At 46.8% G+C, this 24659-nt stretch overlaps 1 protein-coding gene across 1 annotated transcript in view; it reads left to right on the top strand.

The window, feature by feature from the left end:
- The window catches only part of RPL4 (ribosomal protein L4), an 81915-nt gene that overhangs the window by 33658 nt on the left and 23598 nt on the right, over positions 1–24659 (top strand). The window contains exon 7 of the mRNA XM_044077871.1: positions 3337–3493. Within this exon, the coding sequence (XP_043933806.1) occupies positions 3337–3493 (157 nt within the window). The remainder of the gene's footprint in view (positions 1–3336; positions 3494–24659) is intronic.

The raw sequence follows: 24659 nt of genomic DNA, 5'->3' as shown, positions 1-24659 counted from the left end.
TTGTCCCATCTCCCCCCCCCCCCCCCACACACACACACACACACACACACACACACACACACACAGCTAACTTCCCTAGCTGTCAAAGTGCTAACGGTAGTTTGAGTGGTTACCTGCTGTGATTGACAGCTCACAGCAGGAGACTTTACTTGTGTACAGTTTCCTTGTTCTAGCCCTTTCTCTATGGGTAGGGGAAGGACCAAGGAGCTGTGACATCACAGCATGGGTAGGTTTTTATGACAGTCATGGTGATGTCAGTTTGGGGGGGGGGGGGCAACTGACCAGAAAACTACCTGTATTCAGTGGCCTTGACACTACATTACAGTAAGGTACTGTTCTAGTGGAGAGTGTTAATTTAAAATGTTTATTCATAACTGGGACAATAGAGAGGAAAAGGCCAGAAAAGTTGAGAGTTTTAATAGTAAAATTCCTTTGGCCTTTTATGTCCTTAGACTAATCCTTGAACCTATAAAGAGACCATGTTGACCCCACCCCCCCCTTTTCTTTTTCTTCCTTCTTCCCAGAAAGTCTGAAGCTCTGTTTTTCTGTGCAGCAACAGTTTTTGACAAATGGGGGGGGGGGGGGTTCTGAAGATAATTTGCCAGGGTTACACCTAGCAGTGGAAGGAAATCCCTCCTTCCCAGGAGGGAGTAGTCATCCTGCAGATCAGGCCTCCAACCCCCTGACCTGTTCATCACATGCTGTCCCAAGAAAATCCTCCTCTGGGGGATAAGGATATTCTTGGTGCCAAAGAATGTTTGACTAACACGTCTGCATCTTTGTGAACCTTTTTGAATAGTGTCGGTATTGAAAATGTGACTTTGGCCTGTTACCACTTCCTCTTTCCAAGTTTCCTAGTAATGCTAGACTTAAAAGGTGCTCATCACATCCCTATTCATCCAAGCATTATCCACACATGCAACCTTATTTTCTGCCTTACCCTTTTGGATTATCCACTGCACTAAGTGTTGCAGGGTACGGGCTGTCACCATTTTTCCATATATATAGATAACTTATTTTTGTTTGCAGAGTTTGGAATCCCTGTCTGGGAGATCTTTCGCAAGATGGGGGTCAAATCAAAGTCATGTGGTAGACGAGCTGAGCAGGATCGGGTCAGACCCTCACAAATGGAAACTTATCAGGGGTTCTACCAAGATTTGATTCATCTAGGGGGGAGTTTAAGTTTCTCTGATCAGTGAACTGGCAAGATTCTGTTACAGGACTCCATGCATGAAGTCCTAGAAGACTGACATTTTCTTAAAGAAAAATGTTCCTGTAGGCTATTCCACCCTTTCCACTAATATCCAGTCCCAAGATCAATGCATTTGACTCCCTTCTGGCCTAGGCAGCTGAGATTCTCAGTTTTAGAAATGGCCAGCGGTAGTTGCATATGCTTGTTCAGACTATCTACTAGCAGAAGAATGTGCGCATGTGTGTGATACCCAGTCGTCGGAAAATTTTCAGTTGACTGCCTGGACTCTTGGGCACCTGTTTACTGAGGACGTGTAGCAGGTAGTAATGGAGGCAAGAAAGCCTGTTCCTAGAAAGTCTTATTGGGAAACTGAAAAGGTTTTATAGTTGGTGCCAACAATGTAACCAGCCCCATTCAGGGCTAGTTCTATGGTTTTTACAATATTTGAGTTGGAGAAGTAACAGTCAAAGTTCATTTATCTGTTTATGGATTTCCCTCACTCAATGCATCCTCGTTTAAATATTTTGAAAGGGGTTTTGCACAAGAGAATTCCAAGTAAACCGGTGGCCCCTCCTTGGGATCTTAATTTTATGTTGGAAGCTAACACTTGCTCCATTTGAGTCTGCTAACCTGGCTGAGTTGAGGTTTCTTAACATGGAAAAGTTTTACTGATTGCTGTGACCTCTGCGAAGAGTATCTGTGACTCGCCCTAAGTTTGCAACTTATTTTCCATAGGGACAGGGTTTTACCTCCTTAAATGGTATTAGTTTACTTTACCTTAAGCCAAACTGTCAATCTCCCTGCTCTTTCCTGAACCTAAAAATTGAGAGCGGATACTCCGTACCTTGCATGTCCACTGACCTCTCTAATACTATCTTGGCAGAACTCAATCTTTCAAATTTTCAGATAAATTGTTTGTTTTTTGTGAAGGTAAGAAGGGAAAGCATGTTACCTTTTGTGATGCTCACCATTATAAAATCTATTCCAGACCGGGTCAAGGTCCATTCTGCTGGGGCTTTGGCTTTATCTTTGGATTTATGAAAAGGGTTGTATTCTAGATGCTATATGGTCGTTTGCTTGATTTCTTCTCTTGGTTCAGGTCAAGCCTTGCTAGGACCATTCCACAGGGGATCCTGGGCTGTTTTATTTTCCACCTCCTCCAGTGTAGTGAGCTAAATACTGCAGTAGTGATCAATAAAATGAACATAGTACAGTTGTATAACTAAAACTTACCATAACAGTAGTTCAAATGATCTTTACAGTAGCTGCCCTCTATCTCATCACCTTTGTTTTTTGGTGTTATGTCAGGGTATGGATATCTGCCCCAAAACTTTGCTGCCACAGTGAGAGGCTGAGCCCTGGAAGGACAAACGTCTGAAGGGCTTGGCACTCAAACCTCTCCAGTCTGCTCTGTTTAGCTTGCAGTAATTTGGGCACATCAAAGGTGCCCAGAAAGTTGAAGCTGTCCAGCTTCCTTTGCAGGATGTAACCCATATAGCCAAGACTACTGCAGCAGCAATCATTCTAACAGTTTTCTGCTAAGTTTACCTACACAACCATACTTTCTCCTAATTGTAAGATTCGTGTGTTACAATGGACTGGCGTCCTATTCAGGTTTACGTTTGTTCCCATCGAATACCACCTGGAAGGGTTCTGGTTTGCTGTAACATTATAGTAAAGCTGATATTTTGAGAACAAGCTGCCAGTGTCACGCTCTGTGGATGTACACAATGGGAGTAAATGTATACGTCTGTGTACACGTGCATAAATGCATTTGTTTGTATGTAGTAAACGCTTCTCTATGGTCTACAAACCTTGCTGTTTAGGACCAACTTTGGTGTGGGTTAATGGAGTATTTTAGATCTAAATGAAAACAAGTTTTGCTGTCTGGAACTAATTTTTAGTTTTCATATTGAATAAAAAAGACCAAGGTGTGGGAGGAGAACCTTTAGAGTTAAGATTTTTTGGGGGGGGGGTGCTCTTTCAAGAGAAGGCAAAAAATATCTTAGTATTTGCTTAGCTAGAACAAAACTAGTTCATGGGGAGAATGTGCCAGTCGGTTGTAAAATTCGTGTTTTTTTTTTTTTTTTTTTTTCTTTCTATTAAGGTGGTTAATTCACAAGTACTTATGCCCACTTTTGCAGGTGTCACCTTGTTAAGTGTGAACAAACTTAACCTTTTGCGACTTGCTCCTGGTGGTCATGTTGGACGTTTCTGTATCTGGACTGAGAGTGCATTCCGCAGGCTGGATGATTTGTATGGCACATGGCGGAAACCTGCCTCACTCAAAAATAATTACAAGTAGGTGTTGACCAGTGAAGCTGTAATAAGAAATGATCTGTATTCAGTGGTCTTTGTAGGAATAGTTACAATGTCAAGAAAGGCAACTACCTGGTATTGGAATGTCAAGCTTTTTGGTTTTGTACCAATTTGAGAAGTAGTTTATCCAAAATGTATTTTGCAGTATGAAAGCCCTCTACATTGGGGTGTTTGGGTTGCCGTCTGTCTTGCATAATTCCTGCATCCTATATGCCCTTTGAGCTAGCATACAATTCTTTTAAACAGTGTCTGAACCCTTGTAAAACGGGTAAGAGTTTGCAGACCCTTTGCTCACCATTTATTTGCTTGCTTTTTAACTCTTGAGCTAGTACTCATTCTTAAAGCAGTGCTGGGGTTGCCAGAGCAGCATTAGCCAAATCTCCACTTTGGAATTGTCCTTGGAAGTGTTTGGGTATTGGGGGGGGGCCAAGCTCTTGAGGTGCACTTGTATGCTATTCCTTTATGGCTTCCCTTCCCATTTGTTTAGGAGGCTGAGCCATGTAGCTCTGTTCCTTTGTCTGTCTCACCTGGTGAAAATATTAAGACTGCACTGTCTAGCAGAAAAGGCAGCATCTCGTACTTGAGAAACCATATCAAAGGGTGCCAATTTGGTAGCGTTTGTACTATGTTCTTGAGAAGGTGGATGCTGTCAGACTTAGAGTGGTTATAGCTGATGTTCATCGTGTTACCCTGCTGCAGTCATCACACTTGGGTTATCCTGTCGTCAGGCGGTCCCGCAGTTGGCCGGATTTCCAAAGTCTTGGTCCGGCGTTGGTTGCTGTCACTTCTTCCCTGCTATCCGTGCGCCAGGGGTGTATATAATGCATCAGACACCATTTTCTTCAGTCTTTCTTGCCGCGTGGTGCCCGAAGCAGAAGCAGTTCGCAAGTGCCGGTCGGCTGACTCCTGAGATTTTCAAAGTCTAATTTCAGATCTGAAGTCTTCAATAAAGCTAAGTACCCCGTTGGGGAAACTTTTCTTGCCTCAGACCGATGTCAGAAAAAGTTAACTATTGTATTTCTTGTGGGAAGCAAATACCTCATAAGGATTTTCATTCTTACTGCATACCTTGCTTTGGCCCAGACCACAGTGTCACTGGTTGTCGTTTTTGCGCTAGGTTTAATAAGCGTACTATAAAAAGACGCTTTGATTTTGCACAACACTACTTCGGTAGAAAATTTAACTACACAATGCCAAGCCAGACTCTCCAGCCTCGGCTGGGCCTGTCTCCGGTTCACCGGTCTTAATTGAGGCTCCGAGGCACCCCCAGACTACTGCAGATTTGGAACCAGAGGCCGCTTCGGAGCCTTTGGCAGAGAGTGCTAGGCAGATACAGCCATTTTGTTTATCCCCTACCGACAACGCTGCAGAAAGAGATATCGGTGCTGCAGAAACACCTTCGGTTTCTGAAGGAGTCTTCAGGCCGGCGCTCACCATAAAAACGTATCCTAAGCTTAAGACTCCTATTAAACCTAAAAATACTGCACTTCAGTCTCCAGTTCAAGGCTCCATGCCTAAGAAACTGATGCTTAAAATGGCTGAAGATTTGATCTCTTTAATCAGGGGTTCCCAACCCCAACCCGACAAAAGGCCTAGACAAGAGGAAGATTATGCCTCCTCTGATAAAGTGTCTTATTTCCTCAAGCTCCTCTGAGGACCAAGATTACACCTTCTCCCCTTGTGAAGATTCTGATGCTGAGGATTCTATTCCCTAAGCTTCTCCTCCTGAAGACTATTCCTTTGGGGAAACTTTACACACTGAGGGAACATTTTCACTGCGAAGGTCAGGACTACTGACTCAAAGAAAAGGCTGTTTCTTTTACTCCCCCAGCACAGACCACTTGCCATCCCCCAGTTTTAGACATTGTGGATGATGTTTAATTAGAATCTAGTTTGAACCCAGATTCTCTGCCTTCTGCTCCAGCCAAACCTGACGGATACTATAGAGTGCCTGATTCCTACAAATTCCTTTATAAAAGCCCTGTTGCTGATCCAGAGACCATCTCCCAGGGTCCCAAAGGGGCTAAGGCTTCTATGGCAAAAAATCCTGTACCTTCTGAAAGGGACTCCAGATCACTAGACAGGTGAGGGGGAAAATGTTTACACATCAGCAACTCTAGCTAGGAGAGCACTAAATTGCCAATTTCACATGCTAAAATATCAGCAATTTCTAATGTCTCAGTTAAAACAAAATAATGAGCACACTCCCTCAACAGTCTGAATTGAAAGAAATGCAGGATCTGTTGCATGCAGCTGAACAGGTGGGCAAACATACTTTACAATGTGGGTTTGATTCTTTGGAGGCTTCCTGCAGAGCAGCTGTCACTGGGTCTGTTATAAGTAGGCATGCTTGGTTAAAGGAACAAACTCTGCCTGATCATGTTAAAGCAAAGCTTCTAGATGCTGCCTTACAGCAGGATGTTATTTTTGGAGTTAAGGCAGAAGAATTCTTAAAGAAAATGGAGGATAAGGCAAAATCTATGCAGACAGTCAAAGCTTTTCTACAGGTACAGCTCCCTCGCTTCAGCAGAAATTGGCCAACACAAAATTGGTCCTTTCCAGCTACTGACAGACCACAGAGGGGTAAATAGATGTCCAAGAGGCAGAGGACAACCACAAGCCCAATACAAACCTCGACAATGGGGCACTGCAACACAGAAGGGAGGAGAAGACAGGTCCCACACTACCAGAAGGCAAACTCAATGACTTGCACCTCATCTGGCCAAGCAACACTCTCTTGGCAGCCCCCTTGGGAGGAAAACTCGCACTTTTTCAGACAACTGGCACATTGTCACAAAGGACAAATGGGTTCTAGACATAATTTCACGAGGGTACAGATTCCATTTTCACACCTTGCCAATGAAAAGAGGAATGCCAAACCTGTCACAATCAATGGGCAGAGGCACAAACAAATTACAGCTCTCATGGACATGAGAGCCATTCAACTGGTACCTACACGAGAGCAAGGCCAAGGATTTTACTCAAGACTCTTTCTAGTCACCAGAAAGGACAATGCCTGGAGACCAATTCTGGACCTTTCAATTCTAAACACCTTCTTACAAGTACCCAAATTCAAGATGCTAACACTACAGCAGCTTCTTCCCATGTTGGGCAAGAAAGCATGGCTAGTAACGTTGGACCTCAAGGAGGCATACCTGCATGTCCCTATCAGACAAAGTTGCAGAAGATACCTCCGTTTCATTGCAGGTCCAACCAATTACCAATTCTCTGCACTGCCCTTTGGCTTATCTACTGTGCCCAGGGTCTTCACAAAATGCCTGGCACCAGTAATTGCATACTGCAGACAGAGGAATTCAAATATACCCATACCTGGACGACTGCCTCATCCAAGCAGAAAGCAAGGGCATTCTCTTACATCTGGCTTTTGTAAAACATCTAAGTTGCCTGGGGTACACAGTAAACGAAAATAAATCAAAACTAGTACCCTCACAAAATGACATTCCTGGGTGCCAGCTTGAATAAAACTGCCCAGAAGGCTTATCTGATGCTAAACAAAGACCCAAGTACCTGCAAGAAATTCTGCAGGCTTTGGGCTTCATGGCATCTTGCATACTACTAATACCATTTGCAAAGCTGCATATGAGGAAATTACAGTGGTACCTAAAAAGCATATGGTCTCAACGCAGCCACAGCTTGGACACAATGATATCTCTCATTCCCTGCCTACAACAGGAGTTTCTATGGTGGTCACGGGCATGTCACCTCAAGGGTCAGCCTTTCACCTTGCCCCCAGCCAGGCAAACTATGACAACAGATGCATTGGACTACGCCTGGGGGGCGCACATGGCAGGACAGTGCGTTTAAGGCATATGGACTGCAGATCAAAGGAATCTGCACATCAATCAAAAAGAGATGCTAGCTGTACAGAATGCTCTGACAGCCTTCAAGAACCTATTACATCCAGGACAACTTAAAATAAGGACGGACAACACCACAGTAATGTGGTACATAAACAAGGGGGTACACACATGACCTTGTGGAACACAGCTCTGGCTTACCATGTTCAGTTACAAGCTCAATTCCTGCCAGGAAAAAAACACATTGGCAGACTACCTCAGCAGAAACATCATGGATCCCCACGAGTGGAAACTGGATCCACAAGTATTTGCAATGGTAACTCAAAAATGGGGCCTTCCAGACCGTACTTTTGAGGACTGGCAAACAGGTCTATCAGCTAACAAAATTTTGTACAAGGACACTTCACCATCAAGCTTGGAAAGTGGACACACTCTCATTCAGTTGGAAAAACCTGACAGTATATGCCTTCCCTCCATTGCCTCTCCTCACAAAGGTGCTTTTGAAAGTCAAAGGAGAGACCACGGCTGATGCTCATAGCCCCAGACTGGCCACGCCAGCACTGGTACCCACTATTGAGGAATATGGCCCAGGCCCACCTTGGATTTTACCACAAATTGCCCATTTGTTCACACATCAAAACAATCCGATTCTACACAGCCAGCTCAAAACCTTAAATCTGGCTGCATGGCAAATCACCTAAGCATCCAGCCAGCTCCTCTTTCCCAAGCAGTTATGGATGTTATTCTGGAAGCTAGGAGGCCCAGCACCAAGAAGGCCTACTCGGATAAATGGAAAAGCCTGGAACCAAGCTAAAGGCCAAAACACACTTCAGCCTCACATGCCTCAGATTCTACCGTATTTAACAGAGATGTTGCACAAAGGACTTTCTTTTTCTTCCATTAAAATCCATGCATCAGCTATTTCAGCCCACTACAACATGGATCCACCCTTATTTTCACATCCACTTCTAAGGCAGTTCCTCAGAGGGGCAAAAAACATTAGGCCCCCCAGGAGAGCACCTACACCAACATGGGACCTCAATTTTGTTCTGGAAAAACTTAGCTGCCTCCCTTTGAACCAGCTTTCTCTGCAGATCTACAGTTTCTATCATGGAAGACTGCCCTGCTGCTAGCAATAATTTCAACTAGAAGTCTCAGAGCTGCAGGCACTAATGGCAGTGGAACCTTTCCTCATTTTCCATAAAGACAGAGTTTCTCTACGAACTAATCCTTCCTTCATGCCTAAGGTGGTTTCCAGTGTGGCTTTAAACCAGACCATCCATTTACCCACCTTCTTCCCAAATCCACAGAACAAAGGAGAGACTCCTGCATTCCTTGGACATTCACAGGCAACTTCGTTACTACTTGGATAAAACTAAGGTTCTCAGAAAATCTGACCAGCTCTTTGTATCCTATGCTACAGCTTCACAAGGGAAGGCTATATCAAAGCAAACCATTTCCAAATGGATAGGACATTGCATTCGTTTTTGCTATACCCATCATGGAAAACCAGTTCCTGCTACCATTAGGCCCCACTCTACCAGGGCAACAGCTACATCTACAGCCTTCCTCGGGGGGTGGGGGGGGGTTCCAACCCAGAAGATTTTGGAAGCTGCAACTTGGAGTTCAGTACACACCTTTACCAAACACCATCACTTACCACTTCTCTCTAGGACTAGAGCTGGCTTCACCACTGCAGTTCTGCAGGGCCTTCTAGCCTCCTCCAACTCTCTGACTCCTCCACCCATTCTTGGCTTTGGGATTCTACCCAAGTGTGATGACTGCAGCAGGGTAACGCTATGAACATAGTACAGTTTTGTACCTACTATAAATGTAGATGTTAGAGTGTACACCCTGCTGCAGTCCAGGTTACCCTCCCTCCATCCCCTCTGATCTAACTGGCTAAATCTCTACAACACCTTCCTGATGTATTTGCTTATAGCTGGAGGGATTTTGTGTTTGTGCTAAAATTTCTTAAATTGGTACTAATTACTGACCACCTTTTTGGGGGCACCTGACATCTGAGGCAAGAAAAACTGAAGAAAATGGCGTCTGATGCGTTATATATACCCCCTGGCACACTGATGTCAGGGAAGAAGCGACAGCAACAGACGCCGGACCAAGACTTTGGAATTCCGGCCGACTGCGGGACTGCCTGATGACAGGATAACCCAAGTGTGATAACTGCAGTACACTCTTAACATCTACATTTATGGTAGGTACAAAACTGTACTTTTTTTTGTGGCTGTTTACAAGAACAGTAGTGTTCAGCTGCACGCCTGTATTTAAATGTGACTTGTTTCCAGGTTTGGTCTGTTGTGGATGTCACTTTGAGGAGACTGGTCAAGCTGGGCTACGCCCTTTACTGAAGGCCTGCAGAACCGTCTGTAACCACTGACATTCTGTTGAAGCTGCATAACTTCCATACAAATGTATTATGGAGAACACTGGTTATGCAGAAGTAGATTTGTCCTTTTCCTTGCAGGTCTCTTGCCATTATAAAAATCTGGGAGTTAGCCAAGGACAAATGGGGACATTGCTGTAGTGTATGACACCACCACTGGGCTATGACTACTTGTATGAAGGCTACTGTTAACAGCAAGTGGTAGACGCACACTGGACTGTGGAATTGCGGCTGTGAATATGTAATTTAAGTGAACCGGTAATAAACACTTGTACACCAGGCTTTTGAAGAACAGCATGTAGGCTGGTAGCATTAGTGCAGTAGGGTACAGTGCATGAGAAACTTTAGGTAAATGCGTAAAATAAGCCATGGTATTTTTGTGTGTTTAGTGGTGCCTTGACTAATTTTCTTTAGATTTTTGTTGCAACAAAAAAAGGTGTTAAATGTGTTGTGTTGTAACATGAATACAACAAATTGGCAAGTGGCTTTATAGGCTTGCTAAAGTAGCACTATAGAACTGGTTTCAAAGGTTTTTAATATATTCCAGCCAAGAATTTCTTGGCAGAAGTCAGGACTAAAACATTGTACAAAGCTGATCTTGTGTATAAAGGTATTCCCAACATTCAGAAACTTCGTCTGAGTTTCCCTGCATTGGAACCAGTGGGGTTTAAGCATAAATCCAGGGACTTGGAGAATTTCTGCAAGTTTAGGATACTTCGGGGATAGTGAATTACTCCTGTACAGCTGCTATTTCTAGAAAGAGTAATGCAACATGTTAAGCTGTCCGTGTGAAATACTAAAATGTACCAGTCATTAGTTATCTTCTCCATATGTGCATGTACAACTTCTTCTGAAACATTAACCTCTTGGTAAAGGGGGGGTGGGTTGGGTGCAAAATATTCACCATTCTACCCTCGGGGCTTTCATTGCCAAATTTGACTGCAAAATATTCTATCACTGGTACAGAGCAAAATTCGCTTATTTTGTGTTTCATGGCTGAGTGAGTTTTTGTAGTTAATGGTTGTACTGAAATCAAGAAGGTGGTAAAGTCTTACCTGGTGTACTGGTTTAGGTGTAGTACACTGCAGTGCTGCAATTGTGTACTCTGTTAGCCCCACCCACACCCCCCAGCAGAAGAAACCAATCTGTGTTTTCCACTAGTCCCCATATGTAGGCTTTATAGCCTTTGGTCCTGCCATAGCTAATCTAACGCTACTGGGATCCCGGGGGGCATTGCTTGGACATCTATGTATGGTGAACAAATGCAGCAATCTTCACCAATACTGGCTTTTATTTTACCAGCTTCACAACTGCTAGTGGCTGTGTGTGCCACCTTTCTCCCTTTGTAGCTTGAGAAGGGGTTGAACTTTGCTGTGCTCGTACGTAGGAGAGTAGCTTTTATGCTCCTGATTTCACCTTTCACTGCTTAGTACCTTTATTACAGTGATGTGTGTTTTTGTTTTTTTTTTTTTTTTTTTTTTTTTCTCTCTCTCTCTCTCTCTCTCTCTCTCTCTCTCTCCCTGGCAGCTTTTGTTAAATTTGCCACATCGCTATGCTTATACTGATCACTGCAGTAGCCTTGGCTATATGGGTTAGATTCTGCCAAAGATAGCAGCTGGCCAGCTTCCAAAGCTTTAGGGCACCTTCCACATGCCCAACCTGTCAAGCACCTGGAGCTGAGCAGACTGACTGGTTTGGGGCATGTAACCCTTTGGAACGTTTCTGCTGCCAAAGAGTACACCCAAGGCATTTGAGGATAACTGTCTACTTTCCTCAGCTGGATTCCCTTTTGGGGAGAATTTCCATTTTCCTTTACTGACATTTTTATTTTTCTCTCTTCTGGAAAGTTTAATGCTAGAAGTGTTGTCTTAATGAATTGTCTCTACCTATAATGTACTTAACTGAACACTAGTTTTTCTGTCCATTTAAAAAGTGTCATCTCATGCAACTTCTCCACAAAGTAGTTTTTAAGGTTGTGTGGCTTCCATAGTGTTTGGAAGTGCTTTACTGTGCCTGTCAAAAAATTTAAAGTAACTTGTGGACTGGTTGTTTTACTGGCATTGTTGCTTGTTTTCCTCTGGATAGAGGCATCATTTTTGCAGTTTATCTTCCAACCATAAAGTCTTAACAGCCTTTGCCACCACAACAGGCTACCAGTTTGCCTCAGCCGCTGGTGGGTGACTCTGCTGTGGCCATTGGTACCTTAGACAACTTTTATTCTGGATCCCTCTGGTGTAGCACCTACAGCCACTACCGACTTGGAGTTGGCCACAACCTCTCGAACTTATGAGTTCTCAGTGGGCAAGGGAGAATCGCTCTTGCCTGTCATGGCCGAAGCAACAGAGATGGTTTCCCCTGTTGGAATGCTGTGCCCATCCCTGGGGAAGTAGCAGCTGCCATTAGTAACATGGTTGCCCCCTTTTTCCGGTCGAAATAAAAATATGCATGTACCTAGTCCCCTTCCTACTTTGGATAGGAATAGATTGCTGGGGCTGGCTTGGATTGATTCGGACTTTTAATCCTTCTGGTAAGATGGATGCCTCCTTTCCTGAAGAGATTCAGGCTTCTGAATCTGGACAGGAAAATGCAGGGATTGATCAAAGGTTTTGGCCTTTTGATTTTTGTTTCAGATTTTGGAGTGCGCGCTCAGATTCTCCCTGTGGGGGTTTCTTTCTCTCTGCCTGTTGCTGGAATGTTTTAGTGTTTTTCAGTGGGAGAACACTGCCTTCTCAGTCCATCAAAAAGTGCTAGGGGTTGCTGCAGAAAGATTTTCCAGAACCTAGACCCATTCCTCTTCTGTCTGCTTGTGTTACTGCCTGCAATTGTCCCTGATAGCCAGCTGTCCTTAAGGCAGAATGTATAAAGTTCCTCTGTTTAAAAATTGTTAGACTTTCTTAACTTGCTCATCACATGTCCCTGTTCATCCAGACTTCAGGCATATAAAGTTTGTTTAGATTTTCTCATCTTTGCTGAGTCTTTTTCAAACATCAGCAGGCTGTCTCTTTATCTTGCACAAGCTGGCATTCCAAGAGAGCATTCAGAAGTTTAGACTTGCTTGCATAGGGTCTTTTCCTGAGATGTCCACTAGATGCCTCTGTTTAAAGCCCCCCCCCCCCCCCGAAATAGAAGATCAAAGTTTTTCCACTGACCAGCACTGAGAGAACACCTCCAGAGTCTAATGTCCATTTCATTATGGATCACAAATGGGTCTTCAGAACCATCTTCGGATCCAAGCTGGCCATTTCTCGGGCACATGATCAAACCCTCAGATCCCGTTTGCCTCCTTTTGCCCCAGATGCGATTGTGAGCGCCTCTAGTGTTGTGGGTAATATTAGTCTTTTTAAATTTTTCTTAATCTCCCCTCCTATTTTTGCCTTCCTTTTCTTCTAAAACGTAATCTTTGTTGGGTGTGTGCCCCCCCCCCCAATGTAGTTTTGCCTTCTCTTCAAAACTTAACTTTCCTGCTATCCTTTAGTGTATGATTAGTGGTAGCGTGCGACTGGTTTAACTGTGCGTGCATGCATTTTGAGTGTGCCTGGCAGTTGTCAGACAAGCCTGTCAACCCTGCTGGGTTTGAGGTGTGCCTTTTGTGGACATAAGATTCCTCAATCTGATGCCCACAAGAGGTGCATTTGCTGCTTGGGCCCAGGGCACTTGGATATGCCTGAGGGCTTCTTCCCTCCTCTGGAGTCTGACTATTGTTCAGAAGAAGCAAACCCCCCCCCCCCAATTCTCCTCTGCTTCCCTCAGGGAATTCATCTCCTACCTCTGAAAATAGGAGAACTTTCGTATCAGTCACCTTAGGATTCTTCAGCGCCTCGCTTCTGTCCAGGTCCAACACTCCCTTCGGATCCAAGGGAGTTAGTGCTGATGCACTTTTCCAGATCCAATGACCTCTGGTCTGTGCAGTCTTTCTTGGGGCTGTCATGGTCATTGGGATCCATATTTCATCTTCTCCAGAGCATACTCTAAAGCACTTGCATCTGTGTGAAGTGGAGACTTGTGCTCCGAACAGAAGTCCGTTTCACCAGCTCATACTGTCGGAGTGCTTCACTGGTGTGGTCTACACACACACCTCTTCATCCTATAGGCGCTCTCATTCGAACATGGATCTGATGATGAGCTTCCTCAAAGCCCAGATCCAGCTGGGGACTTTGCCTTCTCTGAACTACACTGGATCTGTGAGCGCTCCAACCCCAGTACCTCCACCTCCTCCAATCCCTTTGGTTTCAGAGTAGCAGGGAGTGGTTTTGAGTGCATCAGATTGTGGGATGTTCCTTCCCCCCAGCTCCAGTGTTTGAGCAGAGTAGGTCCTGGATCCGAAGGATCAACATCAGGTCTTCTGAATTGGTGTTTGCTTCGACTTTATCCCCTTTGGGGGGGCATCTCTTAAGATTGCCAGAAGACACCAGACCAGGCATGAGCTGTGTTGGATCCAGGATGGCCTAGTCTCTCAGCCTCTGGGGAGGGGGCTTATGGTATTCTCTGCATTCCAGGTGGCAGAGGGCTTTCTCGACTCCTCGAGATGCCGCCTCCGCCAGGCCCTTTCCAGTCCTCTGGATTTAGGCACCATCTGTCCAATCCATGGTCATTCCCCCTGTGAGAGCTCCAGCCAACCCCTCAAGTGGATGTTCATCGTGCATACAGCTGCAGTCATTACAGTTGGGTTATCCTGCCGTCAGGCGGGTCCTCTGTCGGCCGAATGCCAAAGTCTAGGTCCGGCGTCGGTTGTAGTCGCTTCTTCCCTGACGTCAGTGCGGTAGGGGTACAAAAGAGGCAGCCGACGCCATTTTCTTAGTCTTTCTTGCCACGCGGTGCCTGAAGCAGAAGCAGTTCGCAAGTGCCGGTCGGCCAGCTCCTGAGATTTACGAAAGTATTTCAGCCGAAGTCTTTTTGAAAGCCAAGTAGCCCATTGGGGAAACTTTTCTTGCCTCAGACCGATATCAGACAAAGTTAATAATTGCATTTCATGTAGGAAGCAAATACCGCATAAGGATTTCCACTCTTTCTGTATACCTTGCTTAGGCCCAGACCATGACGTCTCGGCCTGCCGTTTTTGTGCTAGATTTAACAAGCGCACTAAGTGCCGGGCTGAGTTTGCCTTTCATTATTTTGGCAGAAAATTTAATTATCATGTCGGATACTCCGACTCCAGTTTTGAGCAAAAGACGCAAAGATAAGCTTTTTAAAAAGGTCTCCCCACAGTTGAATACCATAGCTTCTATTGCTAACTTTTCGATGGGACTAAACTCCCGTGTGGTAGAGGGAACTTCTCAAGCGGCTGGTTCAGGCATAGCCCTTGGACAACATGCCTGGATGAGATTGTGGGTTTGTGGACCCCTTCAAAGCATAATTTATTAATGCCCCCCACGGACCTATTTCAGGAACCAATAGAGCTGGAAGAGGTTCTGCAAATCCAGAGGGACTTTCCCCGATTTGCCAGTAGAATCCTCTTCCAGGGGCAGAGGGAGAGGATTTAATAGACACCGCCCAGGGTATAGGATGTCCTCAGAACCAGGGCTTCAGGAAACCCTTTTCTGACAAGCCCGTTCAGCATTCCTGAATGGCTGCCTGACTGTCCTATTCTGGAGGCAGTCGGGGGCAGACTGTGTCCTTAACACCCAGAAACCTGGGCAGAGAAACATTTGGGTGTTCTATCCAGAGGCTCCTGTATCCCCCCCCCCCCCCCCCAACTTGCTACCCATTCAGAGTGCAAATGCCCTTATGGAAGTGCAAATTCCTCTAGACAAGCCACGCAGCAGGTCCCAACCGAATGAGGATGCGGAACCTACTCTAGCTTATTTTTGTGCCAAAGATGATCAGGGACTTTGGCCCATAGGGGATCTCAGCAGTTTAAATTTGTCAAGACAAAGTTATGCTTTATGGTACATGCTTTATGGTACAGTCAATTCTGCCACTAATGCACAAGGATGACTGGATGTGCTCAGTGAATCTCCCAGATGCATACTAGCTTATCAAAATAGGCACTCCAGGAGATTTCTATGCTTCTGGCTGGTGGCAGTTTCATTACCAGTTCAGAGCACTCCCCTAACACACAAACCCGTAGAATCCGCTAGTTCTTGCAAGCTGAAATACTTCTCTTGGAATACTGCCTTTTTTTGTAGTCATGTCAGCCAAGAGTTTCAGAATTCCTGGCTTTCTTCCAAACCTCCTTACATAACCACTTTTAAGGATGGTTTCTCTGACCATATCCTTCCTTTTCACCCTGTGGTTGCTTCAGAGGTCAACATGAATCGGACCATTCACCCTACCCCCAATTTAACAAAGCAACAGGCTTCCTAGAAAGTCAGACCAGCTTTTTCGCCTAACAGATTGGGACAGGAGATCTCTAAGGTTTCCTTGGCAGGGTGGATTATGGAATGTTTCTCTGCGGTTTACTCCCAACAAGGTAAACTGCTTCCCCATCCAGTTAAAGCCCACTCAGATCTACATCTACTTTTCAGCCTTCTCTGCAATAACTCCACTTGATGATCTGTACTCCAGCTACTTCGTCCACAACTCGCACCTATCTCATAAGTTGGGCATTATTCCCAGAAACGGGGTACCCTTTGGTTTTGCAGTGTTCAGGCATAACCTTCCTTGAGGTTCTCCCAGGGTTTGTGTAGCTGTGGACTTTGGACCCATTCATGATGCATAATGAAATGGACAACTTCAGATTAGAAGTTATATACTTACTGTAACTTGGTATCGGAGTTGTCCAGTTTCATTATGCATCACTCCCCCCACACACTTGTGCAGCTGAGAGTAACCCAGTAGGACTTGTTTCTGTTTCTTATCTTGGGGAATGTCTACCTTATGATTAGGGCAGCTAACTTGTATCTTGAAAGCTTGTTAGGGAGTGAGGCATTATGGAACTGGGAGAAGTTTGAGGCTCTGATCATATGTCCTGAGGAATGGCTGGCTTTGATCAGAGGATGGATCCGAACACCCATTCATGATGCGTAATTAAACTGGACGACCTCTGTTTTTGGTCTTATGGCATCTGTGAGACTCGTGATACCCTGGTAAAACTCCACATGGGAACAAAGAGTAGTTTCTGAAATCTTTGTTCCCAAGTGTCAAACCCTTTATTTTTTAAGGTCCCAGCACTGGGGTTTGTCAGAAGAGAAATCTGTTGGTGGAGACCACTGATATCCTTAAAGTTCTCCCTTTCTCTCTCCTTGCTGCAAAGCAGTCAGTCCTCACAGATGCTTCGGACTTTGCTTTGGGAGAAATTTCAGGAGAGAGAAGTGCAGGGGGGTGTAAGACATCAAGCGCAAGCACACGGATCAAGGAGATGCTTGTCTTGATAGTCACTCTGTTCTGTGAGCCATCTTTGGTCCTCGGAACCTCTTCAAGTGGTACAGAACCTCTTCAAGTGGTACAGACCTCACCAGAGTGGTGTGCTACATTAACAAGCAAGGGGGAGCAAAGTTCGCTTTTTTTTTTTTTTTTTTTTTTTTTTTTTTTTTTTGCAGACTAAAGACATGTTAGCTAGGTATATAGCTTCACAGCACAATCTCCTTGTACAGGCATTGTACATTCCCTCGGAGCAAAACTGTGTGGTAGACTGAGCAGGTCTGAGACGGACCTTGGCTTGTGACTTTGGACCTCAAGGAGGCATACCTGTATGTCCCCATCAGACAAAACTGCAGAAGATACCTCAGATTTCTAGCTGGTTCAATGCACTATCAATTCTCTGCACGGTCCTTTGGCTTGTCTACTGCTCCCAGGGTCTTCACAAAATGCCTGTTACCAGTAATTGCATTTTGCAGACAAGAATTCAAATTTATCCATACCTGGACGACTACCTGATTCAGAGAGCAAGGACATTCTTCTAAAGCATCTGGCTTTCGTAAAAAAGTTAAGTTGCCTGGGGTACACAGTAACGAAAAGAAATCAAAACTAGTGCCCTCCCAAGAAATATTCCTGGCTTATCTCACGCCAGACGAGCAAGGATAACAGACTCAATACTTTCAATTGATGGCAACAAAGACCCAACTCCCTGCAAGAAAAATTCTGCAGGCCTTGGGCTACATGGCATCTTGCATACTACTAATTCCATATGCCAGACTGCATATGAGGAAACTACAATGGTACCTAAAGTGTATGATCTCAACACTGTCAAAGTTTGGAAACAGTTATACCACTAATTCCTTGCCTTAAACGGGAGTTTCGATGGTGGGCTAAAGCTTTTCACCTCCACAAGGGACAGCCTTTTACTCAACCCACAGCCAGGCAACGCAACAGATGCATCGGATTATGCCTGGGGAGCACACATGGCAGGAGAATGTATTCAGGGCGAGTGGCCCGCAGAGCAAAGGCATCTTCACATCAATCAGAGATGCTAGCTGTACAAAATGCACTAATAGCTTTCAAGGACCTGCTGCATCCAGGACAACTACTAAAGACAGACACCACAGTTATGTGGTACATAAACAAGCAAGGGGGCACACACTCCTACCCCCTTTGCAGACCAGCCATGACCTTGTGGAACACCACTCTAGACTACCAAGTTCATCTGCAAGCACAATTCCTGCCAGGAGAGAAAAACACACTGGCAGACTACCTAAGCAGAAACATCATAAATCCCCACGAATGGGAATTGAATCCACAAATATTCAGAATGATAACACAAAAATGGTGGAGCCCGGACATAGATCTGTTTGCATCCCCAATGACCTGCCAGCTACAGAAATTCTGCACAAGGAGTTACCATCCACAAGCATGGAAAATGGGATGCCCTCTCATTTAGCTGGAAAAACCTGCAAGTGTACACTTTCCCACCTTTACCTCTCCTTCCAAAGGTACTCCTAAAAGCCAGGCAAGAAGAGCCAAAGATGGTCCTGATTGCACCAGACTGGCCACGCCAGCACTGGTAACCAATCTTAAAGAACTTGGCACAGGAACCACCCTGGATTTTGCCTCAAATCCCACATTTGCTGACACAGCACAACAATCGGATACTTCACAGCCAGCTAAAGACCTTAAACCTAGCTGCATGGAAAATTCCTTAGTCAGGCAAGCAATGCCTCGCTCTAAAGCTGTTTATGGATGTCATTCTGGAGGCCAGACGGCCTAGCACCAGGAAGGCCTACTCGGATAAATGGAAAAGATTCTGTGCCTGGAACCAGGTGCACAGCCTTGACCCTCTAGTCCCAAACTTTCCTCAGATACTTCAATATTTAACTGAGATGCTGGACAAAGGCCTCTCCTTCTCATCCAAGATCCACGCCTCAGCCATTTCTGCTCATTACAACACTGATCTACCAATTTTTTCTAATCCTTTGCTCACAGTACCTCAGAGGGGCTAAAAACAAGGCCGCCCCGTAGAGCACCTACTCCAACTTGGGACCTCAACTTTGTTTTGGAAAATAACTTTGCCTCCTTTTGAGCCAGCTAACAGCAGAATTAAAATATATCTCTTGGAAAACTGCTCTGCTACTGGCAATAACATCAGCGTGAAGAGTTTCAGAATTGCAGGCACTAATGGCACTGGAACCTTTCCTCATTTTTCATAAAGACAGGGTGTCTTTAAGAACTAACCCTATGTTTATGCCAAATGTGGTATCGTGTGGCTCTAAACCAAACTGTTCACTTGCCAACCTTTTATCCAAAACCACAGAACAAAGGGGAGAGACTACTACATTCTTTGGACATCCACAGACAGTTGCGCTTCTACTTGGACAAAACCAAAGCTTTCAGAAAATCTGAGCAATTATTGGTAGCATATGCTGCAGGAGCACAGGGAAAAGCCATTTCAAAACATCCTATTTCAAAATGGATAGGACATTGTACAAGTTGCTGCTATACTCACCATGGGAAACCTGTACTTGGCAGCATTAGATCTCACTCCACCAGGGCAACAGCCACTTCAACTGCCTACCTCAGAGGAGTACCTACCAAGTATATTTTGGAAGCAGCAACATGGAGTTCTGTGCACCTTCACCAAGCACTACCATTTGCCTTTATACTCCAAATCCAGAGCTGGCTTCGCCACTGCTGTGCTGCAGGGCCTTATATTATAGCCACCCCTAATGCCTTATAGAACCAGCCACCCTACCTCCGCTTTGGGATTCCACCAAAGTGTAATGACTGCAGCAGTGTAACACGATGAACATAGTACAGTTTTGTACCTACCATAAATGTAGATGTTGGAGTGTAAACACTGCTGCAGTCCAGGTTACCCTCCCTCCTTCCCCTCTTACTTTCTGGTACGTACCTAGGTCTTCTACCCTTTACTTCCTATGGGGAGTATTTTCTGGTAACTGAAAATGGTTTTGTTTTTCTCTTGTATACTTTATTAGCAATTTTAATTGCCTACCTATTTGGGGGCACCTGACATCTGGGGCAAGAAAAACTGAAGAAAATGGTGTCTGCTGCATCTTGTATACCCCTGTTGCACTGACGTCAGGGAGGAGGCGACAGCAATCGACGCCTGACCAAGACTTTGGAACTCAGGCTGACTGGGGAACCACCTGACGGCAGGATAACCCAAGTGTAATGACTGCAGCAGTGTTTACACACTTACATTTATGGTAGGTACAAAACTGTACATCTGAAGTAGTTAACTTCATTTGGTCTGCAACCTGTGGGATATGGATCTGGTCTCTGATCCGAGCCGGCAACTTTATGAAGCTTGGATCCAAGCTCCTAGCTCCTCCCCTTACCCATAATCCCCTGCCAACCCTGACTGACCTCAGATCTAGTTTGCCACGCTTCTGAACAGCAGCTAGATTGTGAGCTCCTGGTGTGTGTGTGTTTTTTGTTTTTTTTTTTGTTGTTGGTGTTTGTGTGTTTTTTTTTTTTTTTTTTTTTTTGCAGATAAGTCTCTTTAAAATTACTTGTTAATTTGTGTGAGTGTTTGTGTGTTAGGTTCCCTTTTGATAGTTCAGTTAAATTTTGGTTAAAATTACTCTAGTTTCTTCCTCCCCTCGCTGGTCGTAGTTAGTGTGTTTGGGCCTACCGAGTGAGTTTTTATTTTAGTATGTCTGAGGCCCCAAAGCCAATATTCTCTTAAGTGCACCGAGTGTGGCCATAAGCTCTCCTCGGCGGATGGCCACATTCGGTGCTTTGGGGTTGAACACCTTTCCTCTGGATGTGCTATCTGTGCGGTGTTCAACCCCAGGGCACTGAAGGACCGGAGGTCTAAGCTGATCCTGGTGGGACTTTTGCCCCTGGATTCAGCCTCCGGTGCTTCTGTGGCCTCCTCCCAGGCTTTGGTGGCGGCCACTCTCCCCGTGGCCGGGACTCAATCTCCCGCTTCGGCGCTGGAGGAGAGGGAGGTCAGGAAAGAAAAACTGAGGGAGAAGCACCACAAGCGGCGGGCTGAGGACTCCGCTTCGGCCCCCCGGCTAAGCGGGCTTCTCCCTCCACGGTTTCCAGGTCATCTCCTCCTCTGCTCCGGTCTCCATGCTTCTCACCGGGACCCGAAGAGGAGGAGACCCGATCTCCGTCGAGGTCATCAAGGCGGCACTCCCGGCCAGCCTCTGCCTCGTCTATCAACGCGTAGCCTTTCTGAAGCTGATTTGGACCCGGTGATGTGAATGTTCATCCAGACCCAAATGAAGATGGGAGTGCTCCTGCCCCCCCCCCCCCTCCGAGGGGGAGCTCAACACCCTTCTTTGCCCCGATAGCTCCTTCTCCGACCCACTTCCCGGGTTTGGAGCTCTCTGAGCCGGACAGCATTGGAGCCGGGGGTGGGTCGGCGCCGACGGTATCTGGTACTTCGGCTCAGACTCTTCCTTCGAGTTTTCCGGATCAGAGCTCTCGGAGCCGTGCTCCTACTTCAGATAAGAGAGGCTTAGTGTGCCTTCGGCTCCGTCCAGGTCAGAGCACAGTGGCCCTTCGGATCCGATGGTCTCGGCACCTGCTCCAATCCACCCATCGGATCAGAGTGAGGGTCGGCTCTCGGATCCCAGAGAGAGAGTGGCTCTCCCTTGGCCTTCGATGTGGTGGAGAGCGCTCTGTTGAGTGCATCCAGGCCCCCACTCCCTGCTACGGTTCCATCCCGCACTCCCTCTCATTTGGGTAAGGCTTCCATCGCCTGGCCACAGGGGCAGCCTGCTTTGACATCTCTGGTCGTTCCCCTGGAACAAGACATTGCTGATGAGTCGTCCTCTGACAGTCCCCCCCCGAGGATGTTCCTCAAGTGTAAGAGGAGGCACGTGGACTCCCCAGAGTCCTTGACAGAAGACACTGATTTGGATGAGGGGGAAGGCTCCCCAAGGTCACCCCCCCGAGGATGTCTCCTTCGGAGACCTCATGGAAATGCTTAGGATAAGAGGGGGGTGGTCTGCCCCCAAGGCTTCCTCTGACAAATCCGTGTTCCTGGAGGCATTCAAAGCAGGCCCATCTACCTCTTGGGTGTCCCCTCTGGCCGACCCCTTAGTGGACCTTACCACTAGGGCATAGAAGGAGCCGGACACTGTGGAGCCAGTCCCCAAATGTCCTGACAAGATCCTGAGTCCCCCGGCAGAGAAATCCCATTGGAGCAAGGGACCCCCCCCCCCCTGTAGATGCCATGTTGGTGGCGACAGCCACCAAGAGAGTCCCTCGGTCCATCCCCCGAGCAAGGAGTCTCGCTCTATGGACAGTCTCAGGAAGTAGGTCTTTAGTTCAGCGACCTTCGCTGTAAGGTCCCTGAACTACATGGCACATGTGATTCGATTGCAGCGAGACCTTATCAAAGAGTACGTTGCATCGCCCCCGGAGTCAATGTCAGGGGGGGGGGGACATACAATTGTACTCCTCTCGCATGGCCACTCTTAGGTCTATATCAAACACCTCTATGCAGCTCTTATCCCATGCTACAGAGGGAGCCGCTAGAGCCAGCGGAGCAGGCCTAGTTATGAGGCGCCAGGCCTGGCTCCGACATTGTGATTTCGCGGAACCCTTCAAGGCGTCCTTTGCGAATGCCCCCTTCGATGGTTCTGCCCTATTTGGCAAGACAGCTCGCGAGACTTTGGCCCAGAGCGAAAAGGACGGGAAGACGTCTGCCGTCACAGTCCGCTTCTCTGCTCCCCAGAGGTCCTTCTCCAAGAACCAAAAGGGACAGAAGATGTGGTTCCGAAAGTCGCAACAATCCCAGTCCGCTCTACTCCCAGTCCTTCCTCAGCAGAGGACAGGGTGGATGCGCCCTAGTGGCAGAGGGGGCCCAAAGAACTTTGGGTCCAGAGAAGCCTTCTCTGATCGGCCCACACAGCAACCCTGAGGGGCTGCCCGACTGCTCCACTCTGGAGGCAGTCGGGGGGGGGGGGGCGTTTCTCTAAGCACCTGGCAGCTTGGGAGTCCATTACAACAGACCGCTGGGTGCTTCGTATCATATCCAGAGGATACAGAATTCCCTTTTCCTACATTCCCGACACCCCCGGACACCTCCCCGATGTTCCACCCAATCAGAGGGAGGCAGCAGCTGCGGAAATTCGGCTGCTTTTAGAAAAAGGAGCCATCCAGCACGTCCCCCCAGGCCAGTCCGGTTCGGGTTACTACTCCAGGTTCTTTTTGGTGCCAAAAAAGACGGGGGACCTAAGGCCCATCCTCCTATCTTTCCCTACTAAACCTGTCTGTAACCAAAAAAGTTCCAGATGGTCACTCTTCAATCTATTCTCCCTCTATTGCGGGAGAACGACTGGATGTGCTCCGTAGACCTCAAGGACACATACTACCACTTATTGATGAACAAACGGTCCAGGAGGTTTCTCCATTTCCGGCTGGGAGCCAGTTATCAATTCAGGGTCCTCCCCTTTGGTCTCACCTCAGCCCCGAGGGTGTTCACCAAGGTATTAGCAGTGATAGCGGCCCACCTGAGACTCCAGGGAATGCAGGTCTTCCCGTACCTGGACGACTGGCTCCTCACCGCCCCGACAAGGCATCTACTATGCTTAGCCAGGGACTACTTTCTCAACCTTGCTCCGCAACTAGGGATCACTATAAACTGACAAGTCCTCTCTCACCCCGACTCTGGTGTTAGATTTTATCGGGGCCAGACTAGACCCCAACAGGCAACTAGTCTTAACTCCCGACTGGTTGCACACTTTTGAGGGCACATGTGCAGGCCATCTTTCAATCTTCAAAACCCCTGGCGGGATTGGTTCTGAGGGCCCTGGGGTCAATGGCATGTTTGAACATGAGGATTTTACAGTGGGCTCTCCAAGTCCAATGGTCCCTTCATCAATATCCCTTGAGTCCCCCCATTTCTCCCAGCAGGGCCTGCAAGAGGGCTCTCGTTTGGTGGCTTCAATTGCTGGATCTCCAGGCGGGATGTCCCTTTGCCACGGCCCCCCTCGCCACAGTGACCACGGGCACCTCGTCTTTGCGGGGGGGGGGGCATTCGAGCAGGTCGGTTCAAGGCACGTGGAACGATTCGGAGATCTTATTTCACATATGTTCTAGAGATGAGGGCAGTGCTGTTGTTGTTTCAAGCACTTCAGAGCCTTCTGCCTGTAGGAATATCAACAAACGAGGTGGAACCAGAAGCCATGAGAGTGTGGGAATGGGCGATCTCCACCACATTCTGGGACGGACCAACATCCTGGCTGACAGACTGAGTCGCACCATCCTTTCACCTTACGAGTGGTCTCTCAATCCTAGAGTAGCGAGTCGAATTTTTGCCGTTTGGGGGCAGCCCTGTTGCGATCTTTGCTGCATTTCGTGTTCGAGGGAGATGCGAAATTACTTTGCTCTCATTCCCCCTGCCGGGGAAGCCCCGAGGGACGCCTTGGTGCATGCTTGGCCACCCGGTCTTCTCTATGCCTACCCTCCTCTTCCCCTCATGCTGAAACTTCTTCAGAAAGCCAGTCGGTTGGGGAGCAGGGTGATCCTCATTGCCCCATTCTGGCCTCGCCAAGCTTGGTTCCCTTACCTCTGGTCTCATAGAGTGAATCCACCCTGGATTCTAGATCCCCTTCCGGATCTAATCTCCCAC

The sequence above is a fragment of the Protopterus annectens genome, chromosome 7.part0, assembly GCF_019279795.1.
Source record: "Protopterus annectens isolate FY-2018-M chromosome 7.part0, PAN1.0, whole genome shotgun sequence".
In the NCBI taxonomy this organism is placed as follows: domain Eukaryota; kingdom Metazoa; phylum Chordata; order Ceratodontiformes; family Protopteridae; genus Protopterus; species Protopterus annectens.
This window is presented reverse-complemented; position numbering and strand designations above follow the sequence as displayed.